Here is a 13,474-nt window from a genome sequence, read left to right on the forward strand (position 1 = left end):
ATTATGTTGATGGATTTTCTAATGTTGAACCATCCTTGCATACCTGGTATGAATCCTACTTGGTCGTGGTGTATTATTTTTTTTTTTGATATGATGCTGAAGTCTGTTGGCTAGAATTTTGTTGAGAATGTTTGCATCTATATTCATGAGAGATATTGGTCTGTAATTTTCTTTTTTTGTGGTGTCTTTGCTTGGTTTTGGTATCAGGGTTATGCTGGCTTCATAAATGAACTCAGAAGTATCGCTTCCTTTTCTGTGTTCTGAAATAGTTTGAGTAGTACTGGTATAATCTCTTCTCTGAATGTTTGGTAGAATTCTCCAATGAAGCCATCTGGGCCATGGCTTTTTTTGTTGGGAGTTTTTTTTATTACCTTTTCAGTCTCTTCTCTTGTTATGGGTGTGTTCAGATTTTCAACATCAGTTTATTGTAGTTTGGGTAGGTAGTGTGTTTCTAGAAATTTATCCATTTATTCTAGGTTTTCAAATTTGCTGGAGTATAATTTTTCATAATACTCCGTTATGATCCTTTTTATTTCAGTTGGATCTGTTTTAATACCCCCCATTGCATCCTCTCCTGTTTTTCTTTTGTCAGTTTGGCCAGTGGTTTGTCAATTTTGTTGATCCTTTCAAAGAACCAACTTTTTGTTTTGTTGATTCTTTCTGTTGTTTTTCTATTCTCTATTTCATTTATTTCTGCTCTGATCTTTATTATTTCCTTTCTTCTGGTGGCTGTGGGCTTTTTTTGCTGTTCTCATTCTATTTGTTTGAGATACATAGTTAATGTTTTGATTTTGTCCCTTGATTATTTTTTGACGTGTGCATCTGTTGCTATAAATTGTCCTCTGAGTACTGCCTTTGCTGTGTCCCAAAGGTTTTGGTATGATGTGTTTTCATTCTCATTTGATTCTAGGGATTTTTTGATTCCATCTCTGATTTCTTCTATTACCCAATGGTTTGTAAGTAGGGTTTTATTCAGTTTCCATTTAATTGATTTTTTTTCCTTGCTCTTCCTGTTGTTAATTTTTACCTTAATTGGCATTGTGGTCAGAGAAGATACTTTGTATTATCTCAGTGTTTTGGATTTTGTTGAGGGTTGCTCTGTGGCCTAAAATGTGGTTATTTCTAGCTTTTTAGGGAAGCGCCGTATCATTTTCCAAAATGGTTGTACCATGTTACATTCCCACCAGCAATGCATAAGAATGCCAAGCTCCCTGCAGCCTCTCCAACATCTGTGATTTTCTGTTTTTTTGATTCATGCCACTAATGTCGAGGTAAGATGGTATCTCATTGTGGTTTTGATTTGCATTTCTCCAGTGGCTAATGATGGTGAGCATTTCCTCATGTGTCTGTTAGCTGCCTGAATGTCTTCTTTGGTGAAGTGTCTGTTCATATCCTTTTTTAATTGGATAATTTGTCTTTTTGTTATTGTGGTGTTGAAGTATTCTATAGATTTTAGAGATTAGACCCTTGTCTGATATGTTGTAGCCAAAATTTTTTTCAGGTTCTCTCTTTACTGTTTTGGTGAAGTCTTTTGATGAGCATAAGTGTTTAATTTTTAGAAGCTCCCAGTTATCTAGTGTATTTTCTAGTGTTTGTGCATTGTTATCGTTTGTATTGAATTTATATCATGTATTAGGGTTCCTAGCATTGTCTGTTTTTTCTTACATGATCTTTATCTTTTTAAGTTTTATATTTAGGTCTTTGATCCATTTTTAATTAGTTTTTGTATATGGTGTTATATGTGGGTCCTGGTTCATTTTTTTACAGACAGACATCCAGTTTTGCAAACACCATTTGTTAAAAAGACTGTCTTCCCCCATTTAATAAACTTTGGTCCTTTGTCAAAGATCCGCTGACCATAGGTGGATGGATTTATGTCTGGGTTCTTGATTCTATTCCATAGGTCTATGTGTCTGTCGTTGTACCACTACCAGGCTGTTTTAACTACTGTGGCTATATAGTAGGTTCTGAGATCAGGTGAGGCCTGCTACTTTGTTCTTTTTCTTCAATAATGCTTTGTTTATCCTGAACCTCTTTCCTCTCCATATAAAATTGGAGATTAGTTTTTCCATCTTGTTATAGAATGCTGTTGGTGTTTGGATTGGGATTGTCTTATATCTGTAGATCGCTTTGGGTAGGATTGACATTTTCACAATGTTGCATCTTCCTATCCATGAGAATGGTATGTTTTTCCATTTATGTAGGTCTCTTCTGGTTTCTTTCAATAGTGTTTTGTAGTTTTCTTTGTGTAGGTCTTTTATGTCCCTGGTTAGATTTATTCCTAAGTAGTTTATCTTTTTTAGGGGTATTAGAAATGGTATTGTTTTTCTGATTTCCTTTTTGAAGTTCTCGTTGGTGAATCGGAATTCAACTGATCTTTGTATGTTGATCTTTTATGTTGCTACTTTGCAGAATCTTTCTATTAGTTCCAGTAGTTATTTTGTGGAATCTTTGGTGTTCTCTACGTATAGTATTACATCATTTTCAAATAGGGATAGTTTTACTTCTTCCTTTACAATTTGGATGCACTTTATTTTTCTTGCCTTTTTGCTCTAGTTAAGACTTCCAGCACAATATTAAATAGGGGTGGTGATAAAGGGCATCCTTGTCTTGTTCTTGTTCTCAGGGGCAGTGCTTTCAGCTTCTCTCCATTGAGGATGATGTTGGCTGTTGGTTTACCAAAAACGAAACCCGTTGCCATTGAGTCAATGCCAACTTATAGTGACCCTGTAGGACAGAGTAGAACTGCCCCAGAGGATTTCCAAGGAGTGGCTGGTGGATTCAAACTACCAACCTTTTGATTAGCAGCAGAGCTCTTCACCATTGTGCCACCAGGGCTCCTCGTTGGTTTTGTGTAGATGCACTTTGTTATGTTGGGGAATTTCCTTTCTGTTCCTATTTTGTTTAGAATTTTTATCAGGAATGGGAGTTGGACTTTATCAAATGCCTTTTCTTAGTTTATTGAGATGATCATGTGATTGTTTTATTTCATTATGTGGTGGATTACGCTGATTGATTTTCTAATGTTGAGCCATCCTTGCATACCTGGTATAAATTCCACTTGGTCATGGTGCATAATTTTTTTTTATATGATGAGAATTCTATTGGCTAGAATTTAGTTGAGAATTTTTGGTTCTGTATTCATGAGAGATATTGGTCTGCAATTTTCTTTTTATGTGGTGTCTTTGCCTGGCTTTGGTATCAGTGTTATGCTGGCATCATAGAGTGAATTCAGGAGTACTTATTCCTTCCTTTTCTATGCTCTGAAATAATTTTTTTCTTTTTTTATTATTGCAATTTAGATGAAGATTTACAGAACAAATAGTTTCTCATTAAACAGTTAGTATACATATTGTTTTATGACAAAGGTTAACAACCCCACGACGTGTCAACACTGTCCCTTCTCAGCCTTGGGTTCCCTATTACCAGCTTTCCTGTCCTCTCCTGCTTCTAGTCCTTGTCCCTGGACTGTTGTGCCCATTAGTCTTGTTTTGTTTTATGGGGCTGTCTAATCTGTGGCTGAATGGTGAACCTCGGGAGTGACTTCATTACTGAGCTGAAAGGGTGCCCTGGGGGCCATACTCTTGGGGTTTCTCCAGTCTCTGTCAGGCCAGTAAGACTGATCTTTTTTTGTGAGCTAGAATTTTGTTCTACATTTTTCTCTAGCTCTGTCTGGGACCCTCTGTTGTGATCCCTGTCAGAGCAGTGCTCTGAAATAATTTGAGTAGTATTGGTGTGAGCTCGTCTCTGAATGTTTGGTAGATTCTCCAGTGAAGCTGTCCAGGCCAGGGCTTTTTTTTTGTTGGGAGTTTTTTTTATTACCTCTTCAATCTCGTCTCTTGTTATGGGTCTGTTCAGATGTTTTATCTCAGTTTGTGTTAGTTTAGGTAGGTAGTGTGTCTCTAGAAATTTGTCCATTTCCTCTAGGTTCTCAAATTTGTTGGAGTACAGTTTTTCTTAGTATTCTGTTGTGATCCTTTCTATTTCAGTTGAGTCTATTGTAATGTCCCCAGTTTCATTTCTTATGTGGGTTATTTGCTTCCTCTCCTGTTTTTCTTTTGTCAGTTTGGCCAGTAGTTTGTCGATTTTGTTGATCCTTTCAAAGAATCAACCTTTGGTCTTGTTGATTCTTTTTCTGTTATTTGAAGGACTGTTTTAAATGTCAGAAAAAAGTAAAGCAATATAGATTTCTAAGTTATGATAAATAAATGGTAATGAAAATTTCTATATTTAATGTTATCCTTGAATAATGTTTATATGTTTAAATGTGACTATTTCTAGAGTTGCAAATAGTGTGAACATGGCATCAACAGCACTATTATTGTGTTGTGTTAATAGGTTTGTTTGGATTATGTCATGGGTCCCAGGACAGAAATGCTCTAATTTTGAATTTTTTTATGGTACTGGGGGTATTATTGGCACATTTTATTGTTTTTGTATTGATATCACTTTGTTTTTTGTTGTTTGGCTGCCCAGTAGTTCAAAAGTTCAGAAATATTCTGGATTGTTTTACCGTTTATGATTGTTGTTATTATTATATGCCATCAAGTCGATTCCGACTCATAGAGAACACTATATGGCAAAGTAGAACGGCCCCATAGGGTTTCCTAGACTGTAATCTTTCGGTTAGAACTCGAGTGCTTAACAATTATGCCATCAGGATGCGTTAGTTTATGATTAGCTATGCCTAAAACCAGAGAAGAGTGATAGCTGAACTAGTTTTGCAGTTTGTTATTCATAACTTTCACATTAGAATTACTAAGTATTACACTTAGCAGTTATTAGGGTTTCTTACTAAGTTCATTTTTAAAAATTGTTTGAAAAATGATCGCTGATTCATTTAGAGAGAGAGAGGCTTTGATTGCAACATTTAAAATTGAAAAACTGAAGATGAATCTCAACTATTAATTTAAGAAGTACTCTTGGATGACAAGGATGCTTTCAAGCAGGAGAGAATAAATTGCTATGTATTTTAAAGGCTGAAATAAGGCACTGAAAACATTGTACTCTATTTGTTTTCAGTGAAGAAAACTTCTCAGGTTCCTTTTTCTCCCCTTTCTTTGTTGTTGTGCTATGATTCATTCTGTTTCCTGAGGAGTGATATGTAGTACATTTTTAAGAAAACACATACTCCTTAAAAAAAAATAAAAAGGTTTGTTATAAATTCAAAGCTGTATGTTATTCATTTCTGTAGCAAGTCCATAGTGGGGGCGGGAGCAGAGTGTGTCCTTTCTTCGTTTCTAAAATATACACTTGAGATGTGCTTTAAGCAATTTAATGTCCTATTTCTAATTCTTTCCTCCAGGAGCTACAATTAGAACATGCAAGACAAGCCTTTGCACTGAAAGATAAGAACAAAAGTGGCCTGATTTCTGGGCTGGATTTCAGTGACATCATGGTTACCATTCGGTCTCACATGCTTACGCCGTTCGTGGAGGAGAACTTAGTTTCAGTAAGTAAAAAGCAAGTGTTTTAACTTTCTACAGATAGAGGTGTGGTTCAGACTTATTTTTCACATCTCTAAGTTTTAGCTTCTTTATCAGTAGTTCTGGCAAACAGGCTTGTCTGATGGTTAAATCACTTGTATAGAAAATGGAAATTTATGTTGTAGAACTGCTTGTCTGTGGAGAGTTGTATTTAATGTAAAGATTCTGAATGTATGAATTTTTTGTGAATATGGATAAAAGTCGTGTTGAAGGTCGCATGATCAGTGGTGATATGTCCGAGTGCCCTCTGTGGCTCAATCTTCTCCCTGCCCTTTCACCTGTGCATCAGTCTCTGTGGACCAGACACAGTTTTTTGTCCTATCAAACTGCTAATCTCAACAAAGTAATCATCTGGGCCGATAGCAAACTCTTGCCATCCACGGAAAGAAGATAGATTCCTAGAATCTGAATGTTTTTGCTTTAGGAAGTTCTGCCTCAGAATAGAATACATGGAACTTGCTCTGAGTTTCACTAGTACTTGAATGTAGACTCATGCGTGATGCTCATTCTTCAAACTTCTTCAACCATCGGGGTCCTGGGTTGCCACCCGGACCCATCTGATTCTCAGCTATTCTAACCTTATGCTTCATAGTTAAGACGCAAGTGGGTTATGTGTGTAAAGGAGATGAGGGTGATGGTAAATGGTCTTCCCAAGGTCATCGCTTCATTCAGAGCCACCATCTTGCGCTCGTATATTTCCAGTTTATTACTATTTACAGAATCCAATTCAAGAGAAACAAGGGAGTTTGTAGGCAAGGGTGAGCAATTACTTTTACCACCGGGTAGTACCTCTCTCAGACACTACTGCCTTCACCTTGGCCTCCTGCCCCACCAGGCTCCCAAGCCCTTGCTATAAGGATGGCTCTTTCCTTTATTGCCTGCAGGGTCCTGTCTGCTAGAGGGATCGTCACTGGCCTCTGCACTGTTTTAATAACCAAGGCCGTGGCAGAAGGTATGGAGGAAATATGTGGGCATCAGCCTCTGTGGCTCACTTCTCTCTCTGCCCCTTCACCTGTGCATTTAGTCTGCATGGACCAGACACAGTTTTTTGTGCTGTCAAACTGCTAATCTCTACAAAGTAATCATCTGGGCCAATAGCAAACTGTTGTCATCCACTTCCTTTCAAAGAGGGTGAAACTCCCTCACTTACCCGTTTTGTTGTTCATGTGTTGTACTTATGTATAAGTTTTTGATTGCTGCTTGTTTTAAATGGAGGGAGGCCAATGAGCACTTTTGTTGGTTCAGCTGAAGATCATTATCCCTGATTTAGACTGGGGTAGAAAGATCAACTTCTGTTCTTTCTCTTCAGTGAATTTGAACATGGGCATGTCACTTTCTCTTACATATTTCACCTCCTTGACACCCATCCCCCACCCCCTACCCTCACCTCATGCTGCAACGAAAAAAATGAAAGAAGAAAGAAAGGGAGAGAGGGAGGGAAGAAGGAAAGAAAATTCTAGAGGGGAGGGCTCACTGAATGCCTTGGGGTGAGGGGACCCATTTAATCTTTTCCAACTAGATTGGATAGACCTATTATAGCCTCATTTTACCAAAAGCCATTTCCAATCCTTAGAGGAATGTGTTAAATAATAAATAGTCCTGTTTTGGGGTCACTAGTATCTGAATTCAGGTTAATACAAATATTACCTATATTTGGGTTAAGGCATACCAGTATGTGTGTGAGGGTGTTGGGGTGGGTACGTTTGCTCATCACTACCTATACTATTTTTAATAGACCTTGATGATTAAGATTGTCACGTTAATATTTCCATAAGCATTTCTTTTAGTTTTTAATAGAAAATGTTTTTAGTCATGTAAGTTTTTCTGACTCTTGGCTTGGAAAGTAGGTTTTTGTAAATTTTGAATTTATTCTCTTTTGAGTTTATGTCCAAGTGATGGACAGAGGGAGAAAGTATCTACTCATTCAGCAGAGATAATGAAGGCCAGATTGCCCCCCACACCCCTCAGGCACGAGAGAGCTTCTCCTGCTCTGTTGTATAACTTAAGGTGAACACATCCGAGATTTTCTGGGCATATTTTGGATTTCTTGGTAGTCGTACCCTTCATGATACAGATTCAGGACCCAGCACAGACTGAAGACATTTAAAAATCTTACTTGTAACAATGAGCTTAAAAAAAAAAAGTTAGGAAGATTTAATATAGTGAAGTAGTCTTAAAGTTTAAACTTACCACTTACAGTTTGATAGTTTGTTTTTTAGTGGAGAAAAAACATGTTTCTAAAATGCTCCTTATATTGTATATTGATGTTTGGTTTATCTAGGACTAGCAGGAGTTCCATAGTTAAGGGTCATAAAAAACATGTTTAAATAACCATTGTTTTTGATCTGTGATAATTATATTTGTTATTTCTGACCTTATAGGTAGATGAACCTTGAAGTCCAACTTCCAGATGTTGCTCTCTTCCTTAAAACCTAAATTACATAGACTTCCCTTAGGGTATGAAATGCACTGAGTGTTTCAGTACGATACTTTCTTTGTATTTAATGACTAGTTATTAATCATTTTAATAATAAAGACTCCTTTGAATTATCTTTGAGAAAAGTACAATGTCTATAACTATGGTTTTTGTTTTGTTTTAACTCCTTGTGATGTTATTTCCTAGGCAGCTGGAGGAAGTATCTCACACCAGGTTAGCTTCTCCTACTTCAATGCATTTAACTCCTTACTGAATAACATGGAGCTTGTTCGTAAAATATATAGCACTCTAGCTGGCACAAGAAAAGATGTTGAAGTCACAAAGGGTAAGATTTTAAAAATATATATTGATTTGACTCTCAGCATTTTCACTTTTCTTCATCTGGGGCATGAGATTGATCTCAGTTTACCACTCTAAAGCTAGATCTAGAAAGTATGTTCCATATGTATGCTTCACCTCGGCCATAATGGTCTCTAAGAATCCAGATGGATTTGATGGGATACTGAGGTCAAAAGTGAGAAAGTGGCTGTGACAGTTTTGAAAAGAACCTTGGCCCAATCTGTCAAACAGGTCAGTGGCACTGTGGCAGCGGCTTGTTTGTACTAGGAAGGAGTTGCCACGGAAAGATGGGCAAGCCTACTCCTTTCAGTGAGTTGTAGAAGGATGTTTTGAGTGACTGGGGAATAGCCAATTCTTTTACCTTATAACTCTGGAGATCAAAGTGCAAAAACAAGATAAGAGAGGGGATTCTAAAGAGATTGTTTATCTTCAAAGTTGTTTTTTCTCCTTTTGCTGTTTCATCATCTTAAGATTTTATCGTTTGCCAGCTGTTAGAAACGAGTATTCTTAGATAATTGAAGTTAGGTTTTTAAATTCAGTTCAAAATTTTTGAAATAATACTAAAATACCTTTAGTCTTCAGATTTTAGTTGGTCTAGATAGAACTTTATTGTATTTTAAGGATCTATAAAGATTTTAAAATTTGGTATCCTTCTCTTCCAGAGGAATTTGCCCAGAGTGCCATACGCTATGGACAAGTCACCCCACTGGAAATTGACATCCTATACCAGCTTGCAGACTTATATAATGCTACAGGGTAACTATTCCAGTCATTATCCATGATATTTTTATAGGGCAGTTCTTTTAAAATGTTAAACGGTGTGTTTTCAGTTCATTTCAACAATAGTTTTTCAGTTTACTAAAACCCAAGAAAGAGAGACAGGGAGATATGAAAAATAGGGAGAGACAGAAAGAGGGAGATAGACAGAGGGTGGGGAGAGACAGAAGGAGGGAAAAAGAGAGAGAAGTGGGGAAGGGAAAAAGAGAGAGAAGTGGGGAAGGAAAAAAGAGAGGAAGAAGAAGGAAAGGATGGAGGGGTAGAGGTAAGAGAAGAAAGTAAGAGGGAGGAAGGATGAGAGAAGGAAATAGGAGGAGGTAGAAAAATGAGAAAGAAGGAGAAGGAAGTGAGAAGAAGAAGTAAGGGAGGAGAAAGATCGATTTAGTCTGGATTCTCTTGAGGTATTATGAATTTCAAGAGATTTGTGGAAATTTGTCTAAATTTATAGGACTGAGGTACATGTTCAGGACTCTTGTAATCATTTTGGTTTGTGATAAACAGTCATTTAACTAAAGAGTATATACCATTTTGTGTTGGAGAGTATCATTTTCTTGAGATATGCCTGTGACATTATCATCATAGTTACCAAAGGCAGGATAAGATGTTTTATGCTTCTCTTTTGTAGATAAAAGAAACCAAAGCGCATAGAGGGTGTATAATTTGCAAAGTCTCATTCAAATCCAAAAGAAAAACCTTTATCTGTGGGCATCCAACAGAACCTGTGGGATCTACTAAGAGATCAGAATCTTTTTAGTTATCTCTAATAGTTTTTCAAGTGTAGGAATAATCTGAAAAATGGGTTTTAACCCTAGAACTGAGGACTAACAGAAGTTGACTGTACATGGGTGACTTACTGCCTTCATGGTATATTATAAATTCTTGGTCTGCCAGTGGTACTAAATGTATCAGCCAGTGTTTGGTGATTGACATGAAATACGTGGCCATGTCTCATCTATCTAAAATTCATATTTTTAGACAAAGGTTTTGAACTACCTTTATGATAATAAATGCTTTCAAAAAGCATTTCTCAAAGCTTAATCTGAAACGACCTTCTAGCTGATTGATGGAATGTACTTATTTTTAAGTAAATTGTTTGGAAACGGTAGTTCATTCACTGATTCACAACTCAAAAGGTTTAAAAGAATACACAGTAAAAAAAATTTTCTGTCAACTCTGGAGCCCTTCCTTGAAGGCAACCAGTATTGATCAGTTTTTTGTGTAGCCTTCCCAAGATACTTTATGCCTATGTAATTAAATACAGTTGCTTAAGGAATATATTTAGTATGCATAGACTATCAGTATCTATACTTCTGGCAAGAATTATTTCTTCACTTTTAACATCTGTCACTGGAATCTTATTAAATTGATGAACTTCACATTATTTCTCTGGAGTCTTTTGCTTTTTGTTGTGGCAGAACAAATTTTTTTTTCTGACTAGAGTGATCTGTGTAATAGGGAAATAATACTTTTAAACCATAGGTCTTTTTTTATTTTTCCTGAAGAAAGATGATCTTGGTGTGAGGAGTTTGTTGATGTCTAACATTTCTTTCTATCCATATTTCTGCCTGAAGGCGTTTGACTTTGGCAGATATTGAGAGAATAGCCCCACTGGCTGAGGGTGCCTTACCTTACAACCTGGCAGAACTTCAGAGACAGGTAGGAGGAGTCTCATAAATATAATCACCTTCAAAAAGCTGAAGTAGTATGTATATGACTGCCTAAAGCTTCTGAATACTCTGAAAATTAAAAACTACTTTCTAGACAAAGACTTACTTAGCTCAAATATTAAATTTACAGAAATACTCTTATCCCACAGAATATTTCTGTAGGGTAACTAGATTCATGTTTGTGTTTTTTTTTGTTTTTGCTTATTATGGGAAAGACAAGAGTGCAAACATATATAGGCTTGGCCTCCTACCTTCTGGAATTAGCAGTCTTTTCCTTTCATTTGTCTAGTCACGTTTAAAGGTTAGTGTTGAAATTCACTTTGTATAATTAAACTGATAGAGTTTTTTAAAAATACAAAACATTCTTCTAATAAAACAAATCTTTCACTGGGATTGTGCCTTATAACCAAACCAGTTGCTGTCGAGTTGGCTTCAACTCATGGTGACCCGTGTGTGTCAGAGTAGAACTATATTCCGTCGGGTTTTCAATGGCTGATTTTTGGGAAGTAGATCACCATGCCTTTCTTCTGAGATGCCTCTAGGTAGATGCGAAACTCCAACCTTTCAATAAGCAGCCAAGTGTATAGATTACAACAATAAAAAAGGAAAACAATATCTAATTAATGAATCACAAAGAAAACCTTGACTATTCCATTTTTGACAAAATATTAATTTTCTTTGTTTAATTTTAAGGATGATTAAGACATTTGCTTCTGAATCCTGTAATGTTAATGCAGTCCTGCTTCTGATTTTACAAATACCATCTTGTTAGGGAAGGAAAAAACATGAAATTACTTGAAGAATAGAATAGAACTTTTTTTAAAAAAAAAATCTTATTTAAACAGAAACCCTCTACTTCTGTAGCACCTGGAGAATGCTTCAGATGTAGCAGATGATCACATGGCTTTGTGTAGGGGTAAGGGTCAGGAGGGCCAGTCCTTGTCCTCCTTGTATTTTCCAGCCCTAATAGACACGGGACCTGTGTCCTTCATGATTCTTTGGGAGACTGTGTTGCTGTAATAGTCTAGGAGACACGGGGAGGGTATAGTGGGAGAAAGAAGAAGGCAGTAGACAGGAGAGAGAAAATAGTTAAATGGGCATGCCCCACAAAGAGCCTGCTTTTTCTTCATTGTTGCCATATGGGTGAGCAGCTAGGGATGGACTAGTTGGTGTTCACCTTTACCAAAGTGTCAGTGAAAGATCAAAGCATGTTAGTGTGGTCCATTTAGGAAGATTTGGTGGGAAATCTTTGTCTTCTACTTGAGCTCCATGAAATGATGATTCTGCCCCTGAAACTAATTAGAATTTCAAGTTCTACTTTATATAATCAAAAACAAGAACTTTTGTTGTCAGGTTGAAGTTAATTGAAAATGGAAAATACTGCTTTTATATTTATATTTTATGTTAATGTTTTAATTATTTGCTTGATGAGTAATAAAGCTTCCTGCAGATTAAAATATATCTGCAAACCATTGCAATTTAACTTCTTTTGTAGCAAAAAAAAGCTCTATCTCTTCCTATCAAAGTTTATTTCCATTATAAGTTCTCAGATCTTTTAAAAATAGATGGATTTATTCTAGTTCAATGAATTTTAATAAAATTTTATAAAATTATTACAATTGGTGACATGTTGAAATAGTTAAAGAACTCTTACTGAATTTGATTTTATGTTTTGTAGTTTACATTTGTGAAATTTGCTTTTGAATTTAGAAAAGTTACATTTTAAAGATATTTGCAGTGTTACATGCCTCTGCTAATAAAGTTCTCCCTGGAGGGCATCCTTAATATATGTATATGGGGAATATTTCATTTAGCTTATTAAAAACAACGTCAATTGAATTTAAAAGTCTCATTCCCTCCTTTCTTGGATTTTCTGCTGTTTTTACTTTTCTCTTCACTCGCCTCTCTTGCCCCTAGCAACTTTCCTAAAGGTCAAGTCTGAAACTTGTTTTATAATCTTTGGCGCCATAAGTCTACATCCCTCATATTTCTTAGTCCTTAGGAGGGTGATGTAATTTGGCTACTAGTGTGAATTCCCCTTAAGACAGACTAGGTGATGATTTGCCTGCTTTCAGTGGCAGTGTTAGCATGCATCACCTCGGAGGTCTTGTCAGATGCTTAGGGAATGGACGGTGATAAAAACCACCACTTCTTCTCCTCTCTTGGGTCTCTGATTGATATCTAGAGTGGTGGTGGAGTGCCTTCTCCTGTTTTTTTCTCTAGCCTGTGGGATGGCACAGGGTTCTAGAACCTCTAGAGAACAGACAGATACCCTCAGTATTCCTGCGCCATCCCCAAAGAAAGAACCTCAGTGCCTGCATCTTTTTATTTTTCCCTCTTACATATCAGATAGATTGGGTAGTCATACTACTGAGAGGTAGGTATAGAGAAATAAAAGTTAGTATTTTAAATGTATTTTTTTCTGTAAATTACTGTAAAAACAACACCTGAGAAAATAAAACTCAGTAGAAGTCATAAGTGATTTTTAGAATCTCATAGAAACAGATTTATGAGGATTATTTAAGAGAGATTTAAACTAATGTCCCTAGTTACATCCGTTGTGAAACTTGACCCTTATTATCCTTGGGATCTGGTGCAAGTTTCTGTGGGCCTTACTTTTCAGTAAAGTGAGAACCTTCAAAGATTTTCAAAATCCCTTTAAGCTCTTGCATTCTGTAAAATGGTGTAAATCTATGAATTTTATTTTAAAAATTCTAACTTTAACCTCCTTTTTCCTTGTAGCATTTAAAATTTCGTAAGGAATACAG

At 36.3% G+C, this 13,474-nt stretch overlaps 1 protein-coding gene across 4 annotated transcripts in view; it reads left to right on the plus strand.

Annotated features, from left to right (window-relative positions):
• SLC25A12 (solute carrier family 25 member 12) overlaps positions 1 to 13,474 on the plus strand; it is a 97,293-nt gene that overhangs the window by 45,669 nt on the left and 38,150 nt on the right. For all 4 annotated transcript variants that reach the window (XM_004375514.2, XM_023730574.1, XM_023730573.1 and 1 more), the window contains 4 exons: positions 5,306 to 5,452; positions 8,110 to 8,248; positions 8,925 to 9,018; positions 10,611 to 10,695. In XM_004375514.2, coding sequence (XP_004375571.1) covers positions 5,306 to 5,452; positions 8,110 to 8,248; positions 8,925 to 9,018; positions 10,611 to 10,695 — 465 coding nt within the window. The remainder of the gene's footprint in view (positions 1 to 5,305; positions 5,453 to 8,109; positions 8,249 to 8,924; positions 9,019 to 10,610; positions 10,696 to 13,474) is intronic.

Source organism: Trichechus manatus, unplaced genomic scaffold (assembly GCF_000243295.1).
Source record: "Trichechus manatus latirostris isolate Lorelei unplaced genomic scaffold, TriManLat1.0 scaffold00037, whole genome shotgun sequence".
Lineage (NCBI taxonomy): Eukaryota > Metazoa > Chordata > Mammalia > Sirenia > Trichechidae > Trichechus > Trichechus manatus.